This window comes from Myotis nattereri (genome assembly GCF_964212035.1).
Source record: "Myotis nattereri genome assembly, chromosome: 17".
Classification (NCBI taxonomy): Eukaryota; Metazoa; Chordata; class Mammalia; order Chiroptera; family Vespertilionidae; genus Myotis; species Myotis nattereri.
In genome coordinates this window covers 35,714,526-35,740,923 of record NC_138092.1, presented here as the reverse complement: position 1 = coordinate 35,740,923, position 26,398 = coordinate 35,714,526, and the positions used below count along the sequence as shown (strand labels likewise).

At 39.8% G+C, this 26,398-nt stretch overlaps 1 protein-coding gene across 1 annotated transcript in view; it reads right to left on the bottom strand.

The window, feature by feature from the left end:
• The window catches only part of CSPP1 (centrosome and spindle pole associated protein 1), a 99,538-nt gene that overhangs the window by 1,132 nt on the left and 72,008 nt on the right, over positions 1-26,398 (bottom strand). Inside the window, exons 19-30 of the mRNA XM_081111629.1 lie at positions 25,375-25,487; positions 22,036-22,185; positions 21,095-21,241; positions 16,880-16,984; positions 15,210-15,276; positions 14,323-14,440; positions 11,710-11,849; positions 8,793-8,933; positions 6,974-7,020; positions 5,712-5,775; positions 2,611-2,720; positions 1,424-1,562 (exon numbers count right to left, since the gene is read on the bottom strand). Coding sequence (XP_080967755.1) covers positions 1,424-1,562; positions 2,611-2,720; positions 5,712-5,775; positions 6,974-7,020; positions 8,793-8,933; positions 11,710-11,849; positions 14,323-14,440; positions 15,210-15,276; positions 16,880-16,984; positions 21,095-21,241; positions 22,036-22,185; positions 25,375-25,487 — 1,341 coding nt within the window. The remainder of the gene's footprint in view (positions 1-1,423; positions 1,563-2,610; positions 2,721-5,711; positions 5,776-6,973; positions 7,021-8,792; positions 8,934-11,709; positions 11,850-14,322; positions 14,441-15,209; positions 15,277-16,879; positions 16,985-21,094; positions 21,242-22,035; positions 22,186-25,374; positions 25,488-26,398) is intronic.

The window sequence follows — 26,398 nt, the reverse complement described above, 5'->3', positions numbered from 1 at the left end:
TAGATGGGATTGAAATGACTTCCACTCCACTGAGAGAGAGCTCTTATTTGTTTCGTTCTTTAATTGCATTGATAGGACTCAACTTCCACATCTACATTTTACTTACAAATATAATAACAGGAAAATCTGTCTTCCTACCCTCTGATGTCAATTTCTTTTTTTTTTTTTTTAATTACATCTCCTGGTCAGTGAAGGAGTAGCCCAGCAAAGGGACCTGTGCAATTTAATCCACATCGTACCAAAAAGCTCCTGTTTGAAAGGACAATGTTAAAAGTTTAGCAATGGAATACCTTCATAAAGAGTAAATTCTTAAAATGCTGTCTTCTCAATTTAAAAATATCCTTGTTAAATATTCAACTTATTGCTTCTAAAAGAAATTGAGGCATAAGAAACTCACAATACAGTTAAAAAGAAAATGCTTTCCCACTGTTCCATGTTTTTCCAGGTATGATATGAATACTCCATCAGTTTGCCATGTTTGCTGGTATTTGTTACGGAGTTACCGTCAGAACACATGACACCCTGTCTGCTAGACAGAGTGTATGAGTAGTTTTAAATTAACACAGTATTTAAGGTAAGATCTAAAAATATCTTAAGACATTAAGTGCCAAGCCTGTTTTGTCTTCCTTTCCATTGAGTCCGTGATACTTGATTTCACCGATAAGCTGGCGGCACCAGTGACTGACCGGTCCAGACAGGGAGTATAGTGTCAGTCACCGGTGACTGACATGGCGCTTACCACGTTAAGAAAATTGCTATAAGACAATTATTGTAATGTAGCTTCACAGACTAAAGAAAATTGTCCAAATAGATCACTATCTGCTAAAGCTAATAATCCAGCAGGTCTTGTGTGCTATAAAATCGTCCCATTATCCTAATGACTAACATCAGCATTGAAAAGGTGGTCCAGGCTGGCAGAGGAGCGTGCCAGTTGCCTAAGGAACTATCTGTCCTGCCTGCCTGGCACCAAAGCCCAACATAATGAGAAGACTAAGCTTTGATGGGTCAAAAGGAAATAATTAACGAGGCTACTTTTTGTCCAAAATACTGAAAGCCAAGTAAAAAGGTAAAATCGTTTTCTTTGTAATACTACCAATTTATAATGTATGTGTATTCTAAAAAAACTAAATGTTTTAAGTTAATTTCTGATATTCTCTCACTTCAGTAAGGAAGCATTTTCCCTGCTGAAAGCAAAGCCTGCGCATCTTTATAAGCAAAAGCTTTGTTTAGAACCCACTCAGAAAAGGGTACCCCTAATCTGATGCAAAATTAATCCCGAGTCCCGGTTTTACAGGATGTGTGATAGAGGCCCCTTGATTTCAAACTCATTCCCTCAGTTCCCCAGCCATAAGGGAAAGCTGCCATGTAAGCCTGTTAGACTCCTTACAGAATCTGCTATACGCCATTAAAACTGGCCACTTACCTGTATTAATAGGTTTATTCTGGAGTTCATTCAATCTTCGCATTCGTTCTTCATTTCTCATTCTAATCTGATCAATATTTATACTGGATACAGATTTTAAAGAGAGATCATCTGGTGGTACATTAGGAAGACCGTTATCCTGTAGTGAGAAAACAGAACTTCAGAAATGAAATGATCATTAACATGAAACATGTTCAGAATTAACAGGTGAATCAAAACATGTTTTTGCCCTTGATAAGTACACAGTATGATGAACAAAATAAAACAAATGAAAACCTAACATTTACATTCTAACTCCTGGTGTTTATCCATGCAGGCTCAGATGAAAGTACTGTGTGTGTGATAACAGAAACACTGCCACACTGGACAAAGGTGGAACATAGTTACCATATAACCCAACAACTCTATTCCTAGGCATACACACACGAGAGGTGAGAAGATCAAAAAACTTGTACACAGATATTAAAAGCAGTGTTCATAACAGACAAAAGTGGAAACAACCTAAATGTCTATCAGGTGTTGATTCAAAAATGTAGACTATCCATAAATGAAATATTATTCAATAAAAGGAATTAAGTCCTGACAAGCGATAACTTAAATGACCTTTGAAAGGAAAAAAGCCAGTCACAAATGATCATATATTGTATGCTTTCATTTGTGTGTCCAGAAAAGGCAAATCTGTAGACGGAAAGTAGATTAGTGGTTGATAGGAAAACAAGTCTTGCCACGTGGGAAAGCTGTGCATACATATGATCTAGTAACAGCATTTGTCATTTGGTCAGGGTCGTCTGCATGTTTTATGTGACCTTGGAATGTTATCTATATAACAGGCTTTCCAGTAAATGCTATCACTTGCCTCCTGTGCCTTCTCAGAATTCCATATATTCTGCAGGTGGAAGGAAGGAAACTAGGGTAAGGAATTATTTATAGGGCAGAGATTCTGTGCCAAGTACCAGGCTTATACTTATAGCCACCCTTGGAGATAGGAAAATATTACTTCAAAGAAGCCAAGGCAATGAGTTCAATGACTTGCTCAAGGTCATCCAGCTATTTGGTGGTAGAGCCTAGATTCAGATCCATGTCCATATTACAGAGCAAGTACCTTTATTTATTGGACCATGCCAATTTAGGATGGGCCAGAACCCAGACCTCCTAAACGGAAAAAGAAAAGGGTATTCCATACATACAGAGGCCAGTCCTTTCCATTTGCTCCTCCTGCGCTCCCTTGCAGAGGGCAGCTGTGGGGGTGGAAGGAGGGTGTCCTCTTCAAAGGCAGGATATGTCTCACCATACGCACCTAGAAGGACGACACAGGGAGAAGTCCATTTCAAATCTTTTCACTCATCTAAACCCAGACTGTTTCTTACTGGCTTTAAGATGTTATTTACATATAATAAAACCCACCCACTATAAATGTACATAGTTCCACGATTTTTACAGAATTGTGCAGATGTCATTATTATCTAGTTCTAAAACATTTGTCACCTCAGAAAGTTCCTTTGTGCTCGCTGGCAATCCCTTCCCACTCCTGCCTGCCCAGCTTTCACTCTTTCCCGAGACTCCACGCGAGTGTAATTATACAATGTAATAGTTGCCTTCCACTTGGCATGTGTTTGAGGTTCATCTATGTTGTAATGTATCAGTAGCTGATTCTTTTTCATTGTTGAATTGTAAGTACTCTTATCACATGGATATGTCACATTTTATCAATGTATTCACCAGCTGATGGACATTTGAATTGTATCTAGTTGGCAATTATTAATAAGGCTATTATGATCATTCATGTACATGTCTTTTTTGTGGTCATGTTTTCATTTCTTTGGAGTATTTTCCCAGGAGTGAAACTACTGGGTAACTTTACATTTAGCCTTTTTCGAGGAACTGCCAAACCATTTTCTAAAGTTGTTCCACCCATTTTACATTATAAGAAAGTCATAGTTTCCCACATCTTCACCAACGTTTGGTATTGTCAGTCTTTTTTCTTTTTTTCTAATTACAGTTGGCATTCAATATTATATTAATTTCAAGTGTACAGCACAGTGGTTAGGTATTTATCCCAAGGAATATGACTGCTAGATGGTATGGTAAGAGTACATTTAGTTTTGTACAAAACCACCACACTGTCTTGCAAAGTGTCTGTACCGTTGTGCATTCCCACCATCAAGTGAGAATTCCTGTTCCTCCACATCCTTGCCAGCATTTGGTGATGTCCATTTTGGCCGTTCTAATAGGTAGGTAGTGGTACCTCATTGTTGTGTTAATTTGCATTTCCCTGATGACATGATGTAGCGCATTTATTTATATGCTTATTTAATGAAGTGTCTGTTTGGATCTCTTGCCCATCTTTTAACTGGGTTATCATTATCCTTATTGATGAGCTTTAAGAGTGATTACGTATTTTGGATAGCACTCTTATCTTTTCCAAATACTGCTTCCCAGTCTGTGGGTGGTCTTCTCATTCTCTTGACACTTTCACAGAACATGAATTTTTAATGAAGCCTAGTTATCTCTTTCATGAATTGTACTACTATTGTACCTAAAAAGTCACTGCTATACCCACATTCTTGTTAGTTTTCTCCTGTTATCTCCTTGGAGTTCTTGTAAGGCCCATTTTAGTTGATTTTTGTGAAGTGTGTAAAGTCTGCATTTAGATTCTTTCTTTGCCTGTACTGTCTGGTTCTAGGCACCAATTGTTGAAAAGACTGTCTTTCCTCAGTTACACTGCCTTTGCTCTTTTGTCAAAGATCAGTGGACTATACTTGTGTGGGTCTGTTCCACTGATCTATTTGTCTATTATTCTTTTGCCAGTACCACACGGTCTTGGCCACTGTATCTTTATAGGCAGTCCTGAAGTCCGGTAGTGTTAGCCCTCCACTTCTGTTCTTCAGCGTTGTATTGGCTCTTCTCAGTGTACAGGTCTTTCGCCTTCTTTGTTACATTTATTTCTAGGTATTTTATTCTTTTTGTTGCGATTGTAAATGGAATTTTCATTTCTTTTTCTCATAATTCATAGAGAAACAGACTTCTGTATACTGATTTTTTGTGTCCTGCAATTTATGGTTGATTTCTAGTTTCATACCATCGTGCTTGAAGGAGATGCTTGGTATGATTTCAGTCTTAAATTTATTGAGGCTCATGTGTCTCAACATCTGGTCCTATCCTTGAGAATACTGCATGTGCACTTGAGAAGAATGTGTATTATGTTGTTTTTGGATGAAAAGTTTTAAAAGTAGCATTTAGTAAGCTGATAGTCAGAGGTCTCTCTTTTGCATTCAGTAAAGAGTGCTATAGCATACAATTTTGATTTATTTTACATGCTCTACCGTGTGCAGGGTCTGAGCTCATGCAGAAGTCTCTTTATGGGAGCTCTGGTGCCAGACAAGTCTGCCCTTCAGGTGTATCATTGTGGAGCTGGTTGGATGGTGCTTTCGCATGGTCTGGAGTCTTAGGAGGGGGCTCTGCAGAAAGCCATGTTCAGCCACCATTTGTGCCTGGCTTGGGGCCTATGGTGGGAGCTACCAAATGATCTGCCATTAGTTGCTACTTGTGCTGGGACTGGAGGTGCTTGGGAGAGGCTATGCTGTGAATCAAGGCTGGCTGGCACTAGGCTGGCGACCCTTTGGTCGGCACCATGATGTGAGTTGAGGCCAGCTACCATGGTGTCAGTCCTGTAGCTGCTTAGTTTAAGCTACATTACAAGCTTGCTGCAACTTATTCCAATTTTGGGGCCACTTAGCAAAAAGTACAGGGCACAGAGGCTAGCTACTGCACTCCTGGGGTTTTGTGTACCTTAAGGGATTTTAGGAGAATTCACAGTGAAAGCTGAGAGAGGTCACTTATGTGGAGCAGCTACTGTTAAAGGCTTCAGCAGTACAAGCATGTTGGGTGGGGCGAACAGTACTCCCAGGTTAATGGAGAGCTTAGATTGGTGCCTGCCCGCTAGGTTGGAGGAACACTCAACAAAGGAACGATGTGCTTGTCCACACTTCCTTTCCCAGGCAGAGCTGCCTTAACCCCTATCCCTTCTGCCCTCATCCTAAAGCGAGCAAATTCAAAATGTGGGAGGAGGCAAGCATGGCCTTTACCTACTTCACCATTTTGACTGGAAGTCCTTCCTATGACTTCTAAAATTAATTTTGATTATTCTGATTTGGAAAGCACTGTAAATCACGTTTGATGATTACTTACTAAGAGTGAAATAGTAATTTTGTAAATATTTTTGAAAATATTTAAAGGAAATATAAATGCTTAATATTTTAATATAGTTTAATAAAGTAAATATACTCACCAATAAAAGCACTATCAGATTCCAACAATGAATTTTTTAAGAAATCATCAGGGTTATCTCTGGGCTAAAAGAAGCATCATATATTAATTAGTCCCATGTGAAAAAAACATTTTGTACTAAGAGGCATAAGTGTCCGCAAAATAAGATAGGGAAAGGTAGGACTAGCTGCTTTCCTCCTATACTACATTCCAATGCTCAGAAAATACTCTGAGGGGAGGAGGGGGGCTTTTATTAAGGGTTATATTACTGCTGATGAAAATAGAGTATAAGGCAATGACCCCAATTAAACATTATACATCTTTAAACCATTGCTGAGCTTCTGGATAGCGCACAATTTCCTCCATGCTAGGAAGTGGAGATGCAAAAATGAGTAAGAGTCTCTGCTCTAGAGTAGGCCTATCATAGTCCTCGATAATGACAGCACTGTACGACAGCGGTTTCCAGAGGGACATAGAACAGGGTAAAAAAAGGAACACAGGGTTCGGCTTGTAATGAGCTCTCAATGTGAGCGGTGACTTCACCTCCTCACCAGATTTCCAGGATGTGCTGGTTCACTCCCATGAAGAGCTGTCACTTTTATAAGGAGAAACATTCCACTGAATTCAAATCTCCTTTTTAACATCCATTGACTCTGACTGCTTTCTAGTTGGATAATAATTGATAATAACAGCATCCAACATTTAACAGATGTTCTGCCCCAGCTGTTCTTAGCATGCACACAGATTATCCAACCCCTCTTGCATCGCAGCCCTCCCATAATGAACAGAGTGCGACAGGCTACTAAGCCCTATCTTCTCCAGATTCATCCTATATTTTTCATATAATCCAGTTTCTAGGAAAATGAAGATCTGAAAATTTGAGCTTTTTTGTAAAAACCCAAGATTGAACTTCGGCTTATGCTGAGTTTCTACTCAACAAAATATGGTATTGTCATTTTAACCAAAATTCTAAATGTTAAATTTCAGTATCTTTTCACTGAGAAATGTGGTTACCTCTTATAGAGAAGCCACCAGACCTGCAGAGTATCCAGGAATCGGTGTCGATACGTTTCAGGCTACACAGCATTGGGAAAAGGAGCTCTCTAAGCTATTACAATATACTTTCTCTACTAATAAATCTCTAGCTACCCAATGCACTGATGAGACAAGATTTAAAATCCTTAATTCAATTTTCCTGAAAATTCAAAATTGGAATACTCATATTACTAAAAATATATTTTATCCCCCCAAAAACAGCTTGAAAAATTAGAACTGGTTTCTTACCATTCTGTGATTTTGTACTTGAACGCTTGGGATGGCATCCAAGTCCACTGTAGCCAATGGGGAAGAAAACCAAATTAAAAGGTTAGAAAGCATTTCAAAAGTAAAATAAATTTTAGAATATCTTTTGTGACTCTCTCTGTACTGGAAATTACTTGTCAACCATCACATTACAGACTGCTTTTAAGATATTACTTATCGCCCTGTCTGGTTTGGCTCAGTGGATAGAGCATCCACCTGCAGACTGAAAGGTTAGATTCCAGTCAAGGGCACATGCCCGGGTTGTGTGCTCGATCCCCAGTAGGGGGTGTGCAGAAGGCAGCCAATCAATGATTCTCTCTCATCATTGGTGTTTCTATCTCTCTCTCTTCCTCTCCCTTCCTCTCTGAAATCAATAAAAATATATTAAAAAAAAAAGATATTACTTATCAATAAATGTAGCCCAAAATTCATTCTAGTTAGGTAAAATTCCCCCATTCCCAATAAATATGAAAAGTAAAATCATTGTGCACTTAAAGCTGATAACTACAGGAAAAGAAAACAATGCAGGATTCTTCACCATCTTCCCATAATTCTACAATCTGTGTAGAAATTTGTTGAGTGGACTTCCTCACATGCAATTGAAGGAAGCTAACCCGGTTCCAGGGGGAAGATTTTGGATCAGTATCCTAAAAGCCCCTCTCCAATTTAACCAGCAATCCTATGTGTCTCTCAATAGTATTTGTCAGAAGCTGGGGGTGGTTACTGTGGGGATGGAGACCTCCAGTACCAAAATGCACCTGTATCTACCTGGGGACTACTTTTGAGTCTCCTAAAGAAATATTCCACTAAAATGGATATAAAACTTTAAATACGTACTTGCTTCTCTCTTCTCTCCTGAGAACTGGCCCACTATTTATCATAAAATTTGGGTTATTCTGCTATCAACAGATGGTAGCATAAGATCCTGAAATTGAAACCACTTTAAAATTCTGTATCAGATGGAGGAGAAACTACCCCTAGATCAACTGTTACCCAAGTCCTGACCGGTGACATGAGCCTAAAGGGTGGTACCTCGTACTCCTGTGAGTCTATCTCACATGGTCAAGACCGGTTCCTCAGATGTGCAGGCCACACCAGCCTGCCACGGTAGGGTCTAAAGTTTTCCTAAATACAACTGATAGGACCATCTCTTCCTGTTCTTGTTACCTGGATGCTGCACTTTTATAACTCATTTTCCATGGCCACCCTCAAAGGCCTGAAGGCTGGTGAAATATGTGCAGGGGGTCATACAGTCATCCATCCCGTCAACAGGAACCATCGATGCTTTGAAGCAACTAGCTCCACTCTGCCTCCAAGTGACTGACCAACACCACCCCATTACACTCCAAGGGACCCCAGATTTATCCTTTGCAGCATTCATCATCCTTACACTTTTTAGCATCTATTTCTCCAACAGTATAAGCCAATGCTTGACCAACTTAATACCATATCAAACCTTAAAACAGACACACAATAGAGAAATGCCCCATAGGGAAGGCACTGATGTGTTTGCCCAGCATTCCTCCCCTTGGATCCTAGTCTCTGGTGTCACAGGGCCTCGTCCAGGCACTCAGTCCTTCTAGGGCGTGGCTAGGCCCTGCTCATGCATGGATGGATGAACACCTGACCCCAACCAAGCCAAACAGACGCTTTTCTGGGTCCAAAGGCTGAAAGGGTCTGTGATCATGGATTTGCCAGTAGGAGGAGCCTGCCTTGGACAAAATCAACACAAAAGATGGAGAAAGAAAGCCATTAATAAAACCCGCTGGTCCTATTGGAAGCAGCAATGATTATCTCTTACCTTCAGCACCTTCCTGCACTTTTATTCTGTTCAGTCTCTTCTGCTGCGCTCTCAGTAGGGCTTGCTGCTGAATCTCTAAGGTGTACTGATCTCTTGGAGGATCTGGGTACATAAGTTTCAGATCCACTCGTGTTTCTGAATCTGGTCCAAAAAAATAAGTTACAAAACTATGTTAAAAAACTTTACTATGACATAGTAGCCCCAACCACCTGCTGCTTCATGCACTACTACATCCCAGGCCTGTGGGGATCAGGCCCAAACTGGCAGTCCAACATCCCCTGAGGGGTCCCAGATTGTGAGAGGGCGCAGACCAGACTGAGGGACCCCAACAGTGCATGAATCCATGCACCGGGCATCTAGTTCTTTAAATAAATGCCTTTTCACAAACCTAGCAACATTATAAGGGAGACCCCCAGAACAAGCAGCAGCTTATTGATGTATTCATCCCCTATTCCTACCACCCCACTCCCTCCAGATGCCCAAAACAGATTGCAGGGCAACTGCACAGATACATCCCACAGTGAGTCATCGGCTGAAACCCAGGCAGCCATGAGGCAATGTAATCACAGCTAATCCCTGTAATACACTCGGAAAATGAAAATATGTTATTGGCCAATTAACATTTTAGCCCTTGCAAATAAAATGCAAAAAGCAGACTGGCTAGAAATTTAGGAGGGATGTCATTACTGGAGGAAATAACAGTCTAAGAATTTACCTTTGCCACAAATTCAAGAGTATCAATTTTTATCATAATGAAAATGTTAAACATTAATTTTTTAAATCTTGAGAATAAAAATAGTTCATACATTTTAAAAGCCTTGAAAATATTCCCTTTGATCTACTAAATAATACCACTGGGATATAATTTAAAGAAAAATCCTAAACATATAAAAAGCTTTGTGATCAGAAATCGTCAAAATAATAGTGAAAAATGGAAAGCACACTGAATATTTAAGAATTAAAAATGGTTAAGAGCAAAGTTAACAGAAGAGACCCTGGAGACACATACTCGGTTGGATTGGACCCTGACTTCACCACCTCCAGACTTGGTTTCCTCTCTAAAAATGAGATAACAAGCCACATGATAAGAACTGGGTGTAGTAATATAGGGAAATAAATGGCTGTTTTATGGTTTAAACCTTTTTGATCTCAAGACCTCTTTATACTCTTAAAAATTGAGGACCCAATGTCTGTCTGTCTCTCAGACATACACACACACACAGGCACCATCTTAGAAATTAACACTAAGAAGTTTTTACATGGGTAAACACAAGCGCACATTCTGTTAGCTTCAGAGCAATGAAGTCATCGCATGCCATTGACTCTGGAAAACCTATACACATGTGAGAGAATAAAAGTGAAATAGACAAATAATATCTGTTTTAATAAAAGTAGTTTTGACCTCCCAAGTTCCCTGACCAAACTGTGAGACCCATTGGATGACACAATCCTGGAATATTGTAAGTAAGCAAGAAATGGTAACATGCTAAATAACTATGGTGTATGTAATTTATGACACTGTAAATCTAAGAAAGAAAAAAAAGAATGTATTTTTTAATGTATTTTTATTGATTTCAGAAAGGAAGGGAGAGATAGAAACATCAATGATAAGAGAGAATCACTGATTGGGTGCCTCCTGCACGACCCCTATTGGAGATCGAGCCCTCGGCAACTCAGGCATGTGTCCTTGACCAGAATTTAACCCAGGACCCTTCAGTCCACAGGTGGATGCTCCACTGAGTCAAATCAGCTAGGCCAATTATATCTTGTTTTTATTTTACTTTTTACTTTTAGGCTCTGAAAAAAAGATTAGAAAACCTCTGTAGCCCTAACCGGTTTGGCTCAGTGGATAGAGTGTCGGCCTGTGGACTGAAAGGTCCCAGGTTCAATTCCAGTCAAGGGCATGTACCTTGGTTGCGGGCACATCCCCAGTGGGAGGTGTGCAGGAGGCAGCTGATTGATGTTTCGCTCTCATAAATGTTTCTGACTCTCTATCCCTCTCCCTTCCTCTCTGTAAAAAATCAATAAAATATATTTTTTTAAAAAAAAAAACCTCTGTAAAGTGATTTTCCCTTCTTTTATCTTTCTGTATTCAAATTTTTCTATAATAGATACTACTTTTAAAAATAAGAAAAAGTTTAAATTCTGGTTTATCAGAACACACATCCAATGGTTTGTCTCCTCGACTCAAACACTCTGTTGAATGCGCCTAAAGAAATATCACATATAACATATTTTGGTTCCTCTACACATCTTTAGTCCCCAGGCCTCTATGTACCTTGGCCATTCTACTTCCCTAATAAACTTTCTCTCCTCCTATTCCTACATCAAGCCTTCTCTACCCTCTTCCTCTAAACATCCTACATTTCCTCCTGTGCACTCAGGGACCCTGCTCTGCAACAACCACTCAATCCCTCTCCTGCTTCTGAACCCCTTTCTCCTATAACAGCTCTAGACCCTACTTCCTCCTTCCCAGCCAAGCTTCCTCCAGGGCCTGTTTTATGCTAATTGTTTCCGACACTTTGCCTCCTATTCAGTCCTCACCCCGAAGCTGGTTGGCTTCCACAGAAAAAATCTAGCTGAAGTCACCAATGGCCTTTGATCCAACTGGCACTTTCCAATATTCATCATAGGCAGTGCCTTCTCTGATACACTCTTTCCTAAGCTCATCTTGCTCTGCCCACCCTCCACGAACACCTAAGGGCCATTCCTCACCCTTAGGTGTGGTCTGATCCACTGCCGAGGCTCTGCCAGCTCCGTTAGGCCAAGGCAAAGCTTCAGTCTGGTAAAATGGAGCACCAAGGCACATAGAAGTATTACTCACTTAAAATAGATGATGGATACAAACTTGTTTAAAGATCCATGAAGATGGGCAGACCACTCTTGCTGTATCTTTAAAATACAGCATTCTACTCACCTCTGTCTTTCAGCTCATTGAAGTCCCGAATATTCTGCAAAGTAGCCGAGTCCCAGCCCTTCGGCGACTGTCTTCTGACAGGAGCCTGCACCCGATGCCGCGCCATATCAAATATGTCCATGGGGCTCCTTTCTCTTTTCCTGTAAGTGACAAACTATGATAAACGTATGTTTTATGGGAAGAAAATCTGAGTTCGCATTTCATTCAAGAACTGTGGCATCTTTCACCAGAGTTGATTATAAACATTCTAATATCTGTTACTTCAGTCCCTCATTAAAACATAGGGTGTTTATAAAGTCATTGTTTATAATTTTTCAAAATACTCAGATGCAAAGTACTTTATTCTAAGAATAAAATGATTTAGTTTTATCTTAAAATGTTCCCGTAGCATAAAAATCAGTCTTTGAGATCAGAGAAACCAAGATTCAAAGACCTGCTCTGCTATTTGTTAGCAGTTTGACCTTGATTTCAGCATCTATAAGATGCAGATAGTATCTACCACTTTTAGTCTTAAGAGTATGAGAATTAAGCCCTAGCCGGTTTGGCTCAGTGGATAGAGCGTCGGCCTGCAGACTCAAGGGTCCCAGGTTTGATTCCGGTCAAGGGCATGTATCTGGGTTGCGGGCACATCCCCAGTAGGGAGTGTGCAGGAGGCAGCTGATCGATGTTTCTCTCTCATCGATGTTTCTGACTCTCTATCCCTTTCCATTCCTCTCTGTAAAAAATCAATAAAATATATTTAAAAAAAAAAAGAGTATGAGAATTAAGTGAAATTATATCCTGTAAAATACCCAGCATAGTACTTGACATGAATTAGGTATGCAATAAATGTAAACTTTCCCCCAGCCTGAAGTAGAAATTACACAGAAAAAGATGGTATTAATATGCTGCCCATTATAACAGTTTATTATCCACAGTCCCCAGCACTAATTTTACAATAGGCTTTCAGGAAACCTGGTACGTAGTTAGTTACTTAATACTCTATTTCTAGGCGTTAGTATAAAGGAGGGAGCTGAGGAAGGGAGTTTCCCGCTATGGCTGCGGGGGGTGGGGAGGGCTGACATATGAGGGGCGGCACTCCAGCCCTGCTGCTTCCCTCGGCACCAGGCAGGCCTCTCTAGTTCTGAAAATGCAGCTCTAAGCTACTGGTGTAAGAGCTGCCAGACTCCTGTCTTCATTTCTTTTTTTTTTTTTTTTAATATATTTTATTGATTTTTTACAGAGAGAAAGGGAGAGGGAGAGTTAGAAACATCGATGAGAGAGAAACATCGATCAGCTGCCTCCTGCACATCTCCTACTGGGGATATGCCCGCAACCCAGGTACATGCCCTTGACCGGAATCGAACCTGGGACCCTTCAGTCTGCAGGCCGACGCTCTATCCACTGAGCCAAACCGGTTTCGGCATGTCTTCATTTCTTGATGCACTAAGTCTCCCCTGGGCCCAGGCAGGGAAATAGTGGGACCCCCACAGGCGCAGTGCCCCTGCTGTTTCAGGGGACGGACTCACAGGGCCACAAACTACTTGGTCAAGGTGACACAGACCTCTAGTAGTGAACTACCCAGAGTGTCAAAGAAGTGCAGTGGAGGCTCATTAAAATGTAAAACAAAAATAAGTACTAAATCTAGAAGGCCATTAAATTAAAATACCTAAGTCCTGTCCTGGCCGATTTGGCTCAGTGGTTACGGCACTGGCCCACAGACCAAACGGTCTCGGGTTCAATTCCCAGGCAAGGGCATGTAACTCGGTTGCAGGTTCCATCCCCGGCCCTGGGGGCGTGTGAGGGAAGCAACAAATCAATGTGTGTCTCTCACATCAATGTTTCTTTCTCCCTTGCCTCCCTCCTTCCCACCCTAAAAATCAATGGAAAAAATATCCTCAGTGAGGATTAAAAAAAAAAGGTGTACAGAAGTTCTATCTAATTATATTAACATTAATAGTTAAATAGGCTGTTAACTCTATTAAACAGTTCATGGTTAGGGATAGTATTTCTGGTTTTCCTTCAAGAAATGCTACTTCTTTCTTCTTTTTCTTTCCTTTCTTCCTCCTTCCCTCAACTCCTATGTCAATACCACCACCAAAAATGTTATTGGCAGTACAACAGGACAGTTACAAAGCTCAATTTAAATATTTTATATACAGTTAAGTATCTATTAAATAGCCCGTATTTTCTCAACGAATAAAGTCAGTAATTGTGGATAAAAATTTATGAACGCAACTTTACATAAGATTGAAAAAAGTATATCAAAAGCATATTAATTTTAAAAAGACCTATTTTGTCAAAAGAAAAGAGAGAAAACCTACTATACACTGCAAACACCAATAGACTAAAAAATCATACCCTGTTTTTGCTAGGTGCACTGAATCCCTCCACTAGAATATCATTATTTATCTAGATTTCTTATGGGGAAAAAAAGCTAGTTTAGTCTTTAAATTTCACTAATAATCTTAAAAACTTTCAAACATACAAACTATCCATTCTACTAAAGAGTGTTTTACAGTAAAAATTAACCCTGTTCCAAAACTAAAATTACTGGATAGGTTCTGACATACGATTCTTCATCCTGAACACAAAAAAATTCAGAAACAAATAAAAATGCAACTTGAAACTTGCCTCATGTGAATTTCCTCATCACTGTCCAAGTGTAGCAACCGCCCCTGGAGACGCCGCTCTTCACTACGAAGCTGTTTTCTCATTTCTGATAATTCCATAATTACGTTTCTTTTCTCCTCTGCAAAGTCCCATCGATAAGTAAAAAGAACAAAAGATTAAGCTTTAAAATATAGTCTGGCCTATCATAAAGCTAAAACGTTGAGAGACATTGTCATGAAAGTTATTTTTAATGTTTTAAATAACAGATCACATTCATGAATATCATATTAAGACTCACAAACACATTTCTGATAATACAGAAATTTCAAAAGTTAAGTAAAGTTTTGGGGGTGGAGGAGAATGTCACCATAAAGGGGCAGCACAAGGAATTCCTTTGTGGTGACAGAAGACTTCTGCGCCTTGACAGGTGGTTACACAAATTATACAAGGTAAAGTGCAGGGCGCTACACACAACACAATGAGCACATGTGAAACTGGTGAAGGTCTGTAGAATACACCAGTGTTCACTTCCTGGTGGTGATACTGTACTAGGTAAGATGTTACCACGGGAAAGCTGGGAAGGTATCCAGGCCCTCTCTACCTCTATAGCAGTGGTTCTTAACCTTCCTAATGCCGTGACCCTTTAATACAGTTCCTCATGTTGTGGTGACCCCCAATGTCATTGTTACAAATTGAACATAATTAAAGCATAGTGATTAATCACAAAAACAATATGTAATTATATATGTGTTTTCCGATGGTCTTAGGTGACCCCTGTGCAAGGGTCATTCGACCCCTAAAGGAGTCGCGACCCTCAGGTTGAGAACCGCTGCTCTATAGCGTTTTGCAATGTTCTATGAGTCTGTAAAAAAAATGTCCTAGATTACAGGTTTAATAGGTAACTCTACCTTCTGCACGAAGTTGATTTTTCCTGGCAGGTACCGGAGGAGACTGTGCCCTGGACACGGAACGTTCCTGTTCAATAATCATGACAGACAGACTCAGTGTGTCTTCCCTACTCAGAGCTTGAAGAGAATACTTTCTTAACGTAACAATAGGTAGAAGCAGCCAAACTCCCCACTTTCCTACCTATAAACTTACCTGCATCCATTTTTCCTTCCCACCACAATGGTGGAGTCCTTGCCCCATCCACAGAGAACTCCTTCCCATGTACTCTGGAGCTGATAAGTGACTCCCACTTCCTCCACCAATTAGTCCCTTTTCTCCACCCTTTTCCTCTCCTTAATCTCAACTATGCCTCAAAATCTCTCCCTTCTTTAAAAAAAATTATCTCACCCTTCACTCTCTTATCTATTTCCTCCTTCCCTTCAGAGCCTTGCTTCTTTGAAGAATAGTAAATGCAGCACGTATGGTGTCTATGTCCTTGTTCCCACTCACTCTCCACTGCATAGCAAATGCCCGCCTTTGCTCTGCAGCCCATCACTCCACTGACCTGACTCACCAAAGTCACCAAGTGATCCCAGTGATACACTCAATAGCCAGCAGCAACTGACATCATTGCCACTCTGTCACTTTTTCCGTCTCCATGTCCTTACTCTGCTTCTGAAATGTGGGTAATTCCGTAGTATTCCACCTTCAGCTGTTTACTGCCCCCAAGCCCATCCTAGACTATTGTACTCACTTGACAAACAACAGTGCCCACGACTTCCACAATGACAGATCCAGTCCAGACCACCTTCTCAGCCACAACCTCTATTTCCAACTGCCTGCTCCATGGAACCCTCGCCAGAAACCTGATGGCTGTCACTGACTCCTCCGTACCACCATCTGTGTTTCTTAACGTATCTTGATGCTGTCACCCTTCTCTGTTCTACTGTCACTGCCTTTCTTGTAGATAAAGTCTCACATCTGGACTTCTACAAAAGTATCCTGGCCTCCAAAATGTATCTCCACACCACAGCCTAAGAACACATCATCTACCACAGACCTACTGAGTCCGAATCTCAGAGGGTGAGATCCAGAAAGATGTTCTTGTAATGTTTATCTGTTATGGTAATTAACCTGTTTGGTAGCCACGCATCTATGGAATAAAGTCAAACCCCTTACCCTCCACACAAGACCCTGCATGTGTTCCGACCTCCACCTCCTCTGCACTTGCTCAGGCTTTGCCAGGCCCAGACCAAGCCCGTGTGTTCTCCACGTGTGCCGGGTGGCGTACACGTCCCTCCAAGGCCTGGGACGTGCTGCAAGTCCCTCATCTTCCTTGTTTTTATGGAAAATCCCTTCAAGAGTCAACTTAAGAAACAACCTTTTTGGAACATTTTCCCAACTTTCTTTTGATTATAGCTCAGTCTAAAGTTTAAGGCACATCATTAGCATAACTACAGCTAGCTAGAAGATACATTATCAAAGAAAAGGCCTTCTGGAGGGTCAGAACAAGAACTGTGTGCTAAATTGTTAAATTTAAACTTTAGGGCACCAAGTTACAACCAAAGCAGCAAACAAACTACTGTAGACATTATCTCTATTTCAGATCTTAAAAAATTTAAATCTCATCCAATCCCTCAACCCAGAATAACTTAGCTAAGATTAGCCAATCAGAAGAAAAAGTACATACTTGAATAAAGGCACTTATAATGCTGTCAGCTGAAGGAGGTCTTTGGAGTTTGCCTGCAATTTTGTTCTGTAAAGCAGGAACCACAGGGGAAGGCTGTTTCAAGCGCTAGAAAAAGAATGGGGCAATAAGGACACACATATAATACCTTAATCAAAGAAATTTTTAAAAAATATGTATGTATACATACCCACATCAGTAAATGTAAGTGTACAAACACACATGGATACGTGTGTGTGCACATACATACACCCTTAATACTTGACCATCTAAGTTAAGAATGTTACTACTCTTATTTAATAAATTACTTTTACCAAAAAGTCAGGAAAAAAATACAACTAAAAGACAAAACGAACATCATCCAGAACCACAGGAAGGCTGGCTGAGTGGAAATTCTACAACTAGAAGGAAAGAGAAAAGCACACTGAGACTCAGAGGAGGTACGGAAGTAAAGTGCAGAGGTACGGAAGCGCACACAGAAAGAGATGGCAGCTGAGGGCGCAGAGCACGGGGAAAGGGCTGGCAGCAGAGGCTTTTGCATATGAAAGGCCTGGCCCTTTGCAATCTGAAAATTACCTAACAAACTGCAGCTGGGCCAGACAGACCCAGAACTTCCAAAAGAAGGCCCAAGGCCCCAGGGCAGTTTGCAATGCTTCACAGCTGGGCTTCTGCAGGGTAACCTCAGGCAGAGGCTAAATTAGCACCTCCTTAGAGATCCAAGAGCCAGTGTACCCAGTGGTCAGAATGAGACCATCCAGATTACAACTCCTCAGATCCATAAGTGACACATTCAGGGGGCAGACTCAGTGAGCACTAAAGCCCCACTGAAGCAAGTTTTGCCCCAGAAGGGTGTCTCCAGGACAGAAGTTCTCCCACTGCAGACACAGCTGATTCTCACAGCCAATTGGCCTAGAGGTCAATTCCTCCCAGTGATACCTACAACAATCAAGGCTTAACTACAACAAGACTGTGCACACAGCCCACAAAGGGGTGCACCAAGAGTGTCCACCTTAGGTAATTGGGGAGGCTGAGCCACTGGGCCCTACAGGACACCTAGCACACAAAGACACTCTATCAACACAGAGAAGCATAAAAAATGAGGAGACAAAGAAACAGATCACAGAAATGGAGGACAACAAACTACTGGATATGGAGTTCAAAACCACACTTTTAAGGTTTTTCAAGAATTCTCTAGAAACTGCTGAAAAATTGAGTGAGACCCTCAAGAAATCTAGTGAGACCCTCGAGGTTATGAAAAAGGACCAACTAGAAATTAAGCATACACTGACTGAAATAAAGAATATTATACAGACTCCCAACAGCAGACTAGAGAATCGCAAGAATCAAGTCTTTGAAATACGAAAAAGCAAAAAACACCCAACTGGAAAAGCAAAAAGAAAAAAGAATCCAAAAATATGAAGACAGTGTAAGGAGCCTCTGGGACAGCTTCAAGCGTACCAACATCAGAATTATGGGGGTACCAGAAGAGGAGAGAGAGCAAGATATTGAAAACCTATTTGAAGAAATAATGACAGAAAATTTCCCCTACCTGGTGAAAAAAATAGACTTACAAGTCCAGGAAGCACAGAGAACCCCAAACAAAAGGATTCCAAAGAGGACCACACCAAGACACATCATAATTAAAATGCCAAGAGCAAAAGACAAAGAGAGAATCTTAAAAGCAGCAAGAGAAAAACAGTCAGTTACCTACAAGGGAGTACCCATCCGACTGTCAGCTGATTTCTCAACAGAAACTATGCAGGCCAGAAGGGAGTGGCAAGAAATATTCAAAGTGGGCCGAAACCGGTTTGGCTCAGTGGATAGAGCGTCGGCTTGCGGACTGAAAGGTCCCAGGTTCGATTCCGGTCAAGGGCATGTACCTGGGTTGCGGGCACATCCCCAGTAGGAGGTGTGCAGGAGGCAGCTGATCGATGTTTCTCTCTCATCGATGTTTCTAACTCTCTATCCCTCTCCCTTCCTCTCTGTAAAAAAAAAAAAAAAAAAAAAAAAAAATCAATAAAATATATTAAAAAAAAAAAAAGAAATATTCAAAGTGATGAATGCCAAGAACCTACAACCAAGATTACTTTACCCAGCAAAGCTATCATTCAGAATTGAAGGTCAGACAAAGTGCTTCACAGATAAGAAAAAGCTAAAGGAGTTCATCACCACCAAACCAGTATTATATGAAATGCTGAAAGGTATCCTTTAAGAAGAGGAAGAAGAAGAAAAAGGTAAAGATACAAATTATGAACAACAAACATGCATCTATCAACAAGTGAATCTAAGAATCAAGTGAATAAATAATCTGATGAACAGAATGAACTGGTGATTATAATAGAATCAGGGGCATAGAAAGGGAATGGATTGACTATTCTTGGGGGGGAAAGGGGTGTGGGGGATGCAGGAAGAGACTGGACAAAAATTGTGCACCTATGGATGAGGACAGTGGGGCGGGGGGGTAAGGACAGAGAGTGGGGTGGGAACCGGGTGGAGGGGAGCTATGGGGGAAAAGAAGTGGAACAACTGTAATAATCTGAACAATAAAGATTTAATTAAAAAAATAATAAAGTAACAATTTAAAAATGTCAGAAAAACAATGTATCAGTTATGATAAACATGAACAGGTTTGATATCCTTATTTTAAAAATATGACTCCCTCATCATGGAGGAGGGATTTTCCAGATCATATTAGGATTCTATGTCTCCACATAAAAATAAAACAGGATTTCAGTTTACGGTATACTAAAGCTAACAGTTCCCACTTCACATTAAAATCAAAATGCTGAAAACATAAACTCCCAACAAAATGAAATGCAACTGTAATTTGGGTAAAAACACCTCTCCAGATCAGAGCTCATATATATATGCAGATGTTAAATTGTTCACTTTGCACAACAGAAAATCAAATACTACATTCATTGGTGACTTTCATAAAACTTCCAAGTGACCAAAAGCAGAATCATAAGTACAATATAATCTGTAGAGAATGAAGTAAACAAAACATAGTCCACATAATAAGGAAATAAGTAACTACCAAGGAAGCAAAACAAAAAGGGAATTCCATTAATATGATTAAATATACTGATTATGATAAACACAAATAGATTTAGACATCCTATCTAAAAGATTTAACTCTCAGATTAGGGTTTAAAAAAATTTAGGGTTTAAATAAAAATACAAGCTAAAAAAAAAATGGTGACAAAAACTAAAAGAGTATACAGCCTGGCTGGTGTGGCTAAGTGGTTGAGCATCAACATATGAACCAGGAGGTCACAGTTCAATTCCCAGTCAAGGCACATGCCCAGGTTGTGGGTTCGAGCCCCACTGTGGGACATGCCAGAAGCCACCGATCAATGATTCTACCTCTCCCCTCCTCTCTGAAATCAATAAAAATATATATATATTTTTAAAGTGTGGTCTACAAGCCAACTGCATCTGAACCCCTAAGGTTGCTTATAAAATGCAGATTCCTGGGCTAGCCTCAGACTCAGTAAATCAGATACTTTATAGATGAGACCCAAGAATATACATTTTTACAAGTACCCCGTGATATCTATGCATAAAGGATTTTAAATACAGCTTTGAAATATGAGCACAGGTTTACTAGTAAACTAGATCCTCTAAGGGGCAAGTGGCTTTCTAGGAAGAAAACCTGTCTAATAACTTTGATTCATGTACCTAACTGTGAACTACAACCCTCCTCTATCTTAGAATACCGACTTCAAACCAGTCTGTGGTGAGCCTCCAGGTTTTCTCCTTTAATTTCCAATCCATTGTGGACAAATGTGCAAACAGAGTCAGAACGCATTACTAGATAAATGAAATTTTTAAAATGATATGACACAATTTAAGCCCAACTCTGTATTAGTAGATTCAACAGACATTAAATTACTTTGACAAATTGATACATAAGTTTCCAAACACTTATTTGCAATTTCTGTACTTGTCATGAACGGTTTGGAGGGTGCTGGTCCACAGACAATAGAAACAAGACCACGAGCTCAGTAAACCTATTACACTCACTGGGGGAAAACAGCAACAAAGCTCAATGGTATCACCCGTTCCCAGGAGCTCAGTTTGGGCACCTGTAGAGGCCACTGAACAATAGAAGGGGGGCAGATGCCCCTCCTCCACTCTCCCCTTTATAACAGTTCTACAACACTCACACTCAAGGTGGGGTAACCTGCAGGCTTGATGTTTTTGTCTGAAGCTTACCTTTGTTTCTTTCCCAATTATATTTTCTCTTTCATAGTAGTGCTGAAGTTGTTGGTTATGTTTTTCTTCTTCTTCTTTCTTCTTTTTTTCTGCTTCTTTTCGTCTTTTTTCAGCTAACCGAATAAGCTCTTCATTTTTTAGTCTTTGCTTTAAAATAAAGAGAAAAATATATACACTCCATACATACATTCTTATAGTCCATTAACAAATGTGCTGCCTTATTTGTCTGAAGTAGAGATATAAAATTGAAGATATAAATGAAATAGTGTTCTTCATTTTTTTTTAAATTAAATCATTATTGTTCAGATTATTACAGTTGTTCCTCTTTTTTCCCCATAGTGAAATAGTGTTCTTTAACATCAAGACATTGTTTGCTTAATAATAAAGTATTAGGCATCTATATATATAAAAGCCAAGCCACCAGAACAACTGGAACAACCAATCGCTATGACACACATTGCCCCCGATTGCCCCCCCCCCAACCACCACGGCCCCTCCCCACAGCCGCCCCCGCCCCCGATCGGCCTCCTCACCCCGATTGTGGGTGGGCAGGCCAGCCAACCTCCTGCGCCCTCTGCCCCCGGCTGACCCGGCCCCAATTGGCCCCCCTTCCCCTCCCTGCCACTGGCCTGGCCCGATCAGCCCCCATTGGTGCAAGCAGACCGAACCCCACCCGTGCATGAACTCTTGCACCAGGCCTCTAGTCTTATAACCTCCTTAGTCAGCCTAAACTATTTTTTGGCTTAAAATGTCATCATTTATCTCTCCTTAACCTAGTCTTTCAACTTTAATAGAATAATATCCAATGAGTGGCTATTGATCTGGAATTTTCTAAATGTGCCCCAGTACTGGTCTCCTCTGTAAGTAATATATATCTTCTCAAGTCAGAATAAAAATTCCACTTCAGACTAACAGAAAACTGGAGTAGGAAAAAAATGCACCTCCTCCTCTTTCTCCCGCTTCTTCTCCTGTTCCTCTTCATACTCTTGCTGGATCCGCGCCCTCTGCTCTGCGAGCCGTTTCTCTTCTTTTTCCTCTTCAATCCTCAGTCTCTCACGCTCAGCTTCCTCTCTTTGTTTCTTCTCCGCAATCTAAAGAATTAAGCCTAGTTATTTCTTTGTAAACTACTACAAAGTTGGAATACCACTTGTTTTTTCCTAGTAGCCTATGAATTCAACATTTGTATCTTCTTTCTGCAAGTTAAAATAACTTCCTAAATCTTTCATCTCTTGTATTTTATTAGGAAGGCTACATAATGTAATGTTAAGAGCTATGAGTAACATTCCAGCTCCACCAAATACTTACAAACTGTGAGACCTTAAGAAACTTTCTTGTTCAGTTTTCTCCTCTTGTAAAAAGATATTAATGTCTACATCTCAAGGAGTGCTCAAAGAATGGATGTAAAGAAAATGTAATGTGAAAAATGTGAAAGTGCCTCCTCTATAGAAGGTACTAAGTAATTCATGTTTATGTTATTCTGTAGCAACTGATACGAGATGTCTCAGCTCCCTGGCTTGATTAGGATCCTGAAAAGGCAAATCAGTGTTTCAGCATCCAACCATTCCTTATGCAAGTACCCCTCCCTCAGAACATCCTTCCTTCTGTCTTATCTACTGGTTAGTTGTAAGGTGAGGAGGACTTCAGCCACCAGGACTCAGTGCAACTAGTACAATTTCATCTTGAATGTCCCGGTGGCGTGCAGTGCTGAATATCTGGGGGGACATTCTAAGGCAGAGTCCAAGTCCTGGCAGAAGGGACCGTCAGAGAGTCTGCATCCTCCAAGGATGAAGTTGGGAGGGAAGCGTGCATACTGGGTACTCAATAGGTTTCAATTACTCTTAAGTAGATATTGATTACAGCCACTTGTATTATTTCACTGCTCCTATCTGCACTGCCTCTAGCTTCAACATTGTTACATCTAGCGCTGTCAATCTTTTGAGCTGTAAGAACTTTAATCTTCATGCATGTCCCATGATTGCATATGCTAGGGTTTTTTCCAACTCTTCTTTCTCAAAAAACCATTAAATATGCACAATCCTTACATTTAGTACTAAGCAGTGTGCTCGTAATCATTTCTCCAAGTATCATATACCTAGAGAAAACATCATTTATTATCTATATGGCAAAACATCACATCTAACACTCAGTTCCCCACTTCTTCCCACTCTGTGAAAAAAAATCACAATCAGGGTCCCTTCTCCATTAAGGGTCACAATTATAAATGAGTCACACACCTCCTGAGTCCATAGAAATGTCGTTCCAACAAAAATGCTACACGGTCCTTACCAGAAAGAGGACAGCTAGCTTCTAGGTGAGTGGTTTTCAAACTGTATAATACAAAAATGCTTCAAAGGTTCTACAAATAGTTTATTAAATGTTTTACTTTTAAAGTTCTAATTAAAAATGGTACCTAAACACTCACATGTGTTGTTTACCAAATTCTAGCCACATGAAGACTTCTGCTGCATAACTTTTTGGTGCAAATAAGGAGCCAAGGCCATCTTTGTGCACAGACCTGAACATTTTACAGCATCTCTTCTAACACTTCAGTTTGGAGTTACATCTGTCTGACGCTGTACTACTGTTGATGGTAATAATAAATATCATTTAACTAGTTCTGGGTTAGACTTTGAGGGTGAAAAATGGGGACGGTTAAGAGACTGGTAAAAGAAAATATGTAAACCACCATTTGACACTGAGGGTTTACAAGTGGGAGAACTGAAAGCTGGACTTACTCTGAAACTAACACAGTCAAAGCGCCCCCATTATTAAATTTTCCCAGAGGGAGAAATTTCCTAGAACTGTAAGTTCTGTACCTACAGATGTGATGCTGAAATGAGACTTGGGTTCCAGCAGTGGCTCTACCACCATAGATGAGCCTCTCTGCCTGTATTTTAATTGCATATCATAAAATAAAATACCTTTCTCAGAGAGTTTTGAGGTTTAATAAGATACTATATGTAAAAGTACCCTATAAACAATAACAAGCTATACATTTTGCAATATTTTGTTTTTCCTGAATTCTACCCTCGACCGTGCAACACTTGCTAAGTACAATAGAAGCTACTTGAATTCTCACTTGCTGTCATTATAGGCAACATACCACAGGATCTGTTAAGTTCAACCAGTAACTCTGTATCCCTCAAAATGCTGCTGCCTGACTTGAGTGGCCAATGTCCCTGGGGCCTCTAATTCCACTTTCTGATATTCAATAACTCTATTCATTCTGTCATTCATGAGAAAGGCCTTTCCATCATTTCCACAGTCACCACTAGTAAAATACCCCTGCTTCCAATGTTTTAAACCTCCCAATAATATACCCTCAACACTGATGCCAGAGCATCCTTAAGGCTGCATCTATTATGTCATTCCCTTAGGTAAGAGGCCACAAAATAAGAATTAGAAAGGTAACATCTTTGAGCAGAATCTCTTTTAGAGGAAGTTAAGAGCCTGGAATTAGATTGGATAGCCTTAAATGTCGGGCTAAGGAATTTGGAAATTCCTATAGAAAAGAAAAGCTACTACCAGGTTTTGAGTAAAAAAAGAGTAACATGTGAAGCCCTATGAAAGGAAGATTAAACAGATCCCAGAATTAATCTGACACTGGAATGTCAGTGTGGGTGGAGAAGGGGTGACGGGAGGGGAGAAGAAACTGTGAGTCCCTCACGGGCAGGTCTCTCGTTCATCTCAGGTGCTCTCCATAGTATTCAGCACAAGGGTGGGCACAGTATGGGAGAAGTCTGTTTGCTTAATAAACACTGGATGAATAAGTGCCTTCCTTTGGGCATTTCTAATATTTTAAATGCTGTTTTACATACATAAATGCAGCAAAATATGTAATATTTTACATACATAAATGCAGCAAATAAATGCAATTATGATTACATATTTTAATTTATTTACAGTCTATACTACTGAGTCAAGAATATCAAATCTTTTGGGGGAAAAATTATTGACATTCTACTAATACATAAGCATCTAGAAAGAGTAATTCTATACCTAAAAGGTGAATATTTTATTACCTTCAGTTTTAGAAATTTCAGCACTCTTTAACAATTAGTGATTTAATAAAGTTTAGAAAAGATTAAGTCAACTGGTACACCCACCTCCTTATTCTTTTTTTCAAATCAAGTGACATAATTTTAATACTATCTATATCTGATATACATTAGAAATTGTAGAAAACTGCATGGCACCTTAAAATTTATTCAGCATGTAGATAAAATCTTTGCAAGTTCAGTTCATTAAAACTTGAAACTATGATCAAATAAACATTTCACCTGAAACCGAAGAAAATTCTTGTATGATTCTTGCTGTCTAATCTGAAGTTCAGTTGGGGGCTCGCCAAATACATTTCCCCGAGCAAAAGGAGAGCTCTGTGTTTGTATATGACCTTGAAAGAGAAATTTGCCAAAACATACCATTAGGCAATGCTTAGAAAAAGTAAATAGTCAGGAATGAAGAGTTAGCTATTAAATTTGTATTTTGATAAAATGTGCTAAATATGGAAATCCAGAGATTACAGTCAAAAAGGAAGACTGAGATTAGAATCTGAAGACCAAGTGAAAAGTAATGCAACAAAGAAAAATGGTGAAACTAAAATAAAATTAATAGGTGAAAAATCATAATATATCTGTACCTTAAAGACACCAAGAAAACATAAAAGGTACTCCATAATAGCTAATCAACTCTGATTACAGCAAAGGCTTTAAAGTAAAATTTATGGAGAGAAAAAAAATACATAAAGTTCTCATGTATGTAAATACCCTTTTAAGAAACTGCTTAATTATATATTAAATGTATTATGTACATATATGTAAAAAATATCTAAGTTGTTTAAAAAAAATCAGTAATTCCAAGTCTTCTATCTATGATTAAAACAATAAACAAGAAAGTAAGATCTAAAATCTTTTTTTTAAAATATATTTTATTGATTTTTTACAGAGAGGAAGGGAGAGGGATAGAGAGTCAGAAACATCAATGAGAGAGAAACATCGATCAGCTGCCTCCTGCACACTCCCCACTGGGGATGTGCCTACAACCAAGGTACATGCCTTTGACCGGAATCGAACCTGGGACCTTTCAGTCCGCAGGCCGATGCTCTATCCACTGAGCCAAACCGGTTACGGCGATCTAAAATCTTTTTAAAATTAAAATGACTCTTTTAATCATTACAATTTTTACTTAAAAATTCTATCTAATTAATGGGACATAAACATGAATAATAAAAATGTTATCTATTACCTGTAAGTAGTATTACACATTCTGGGAAAGGAAAATATTTCATAAAAGCAAGTTGAAAAA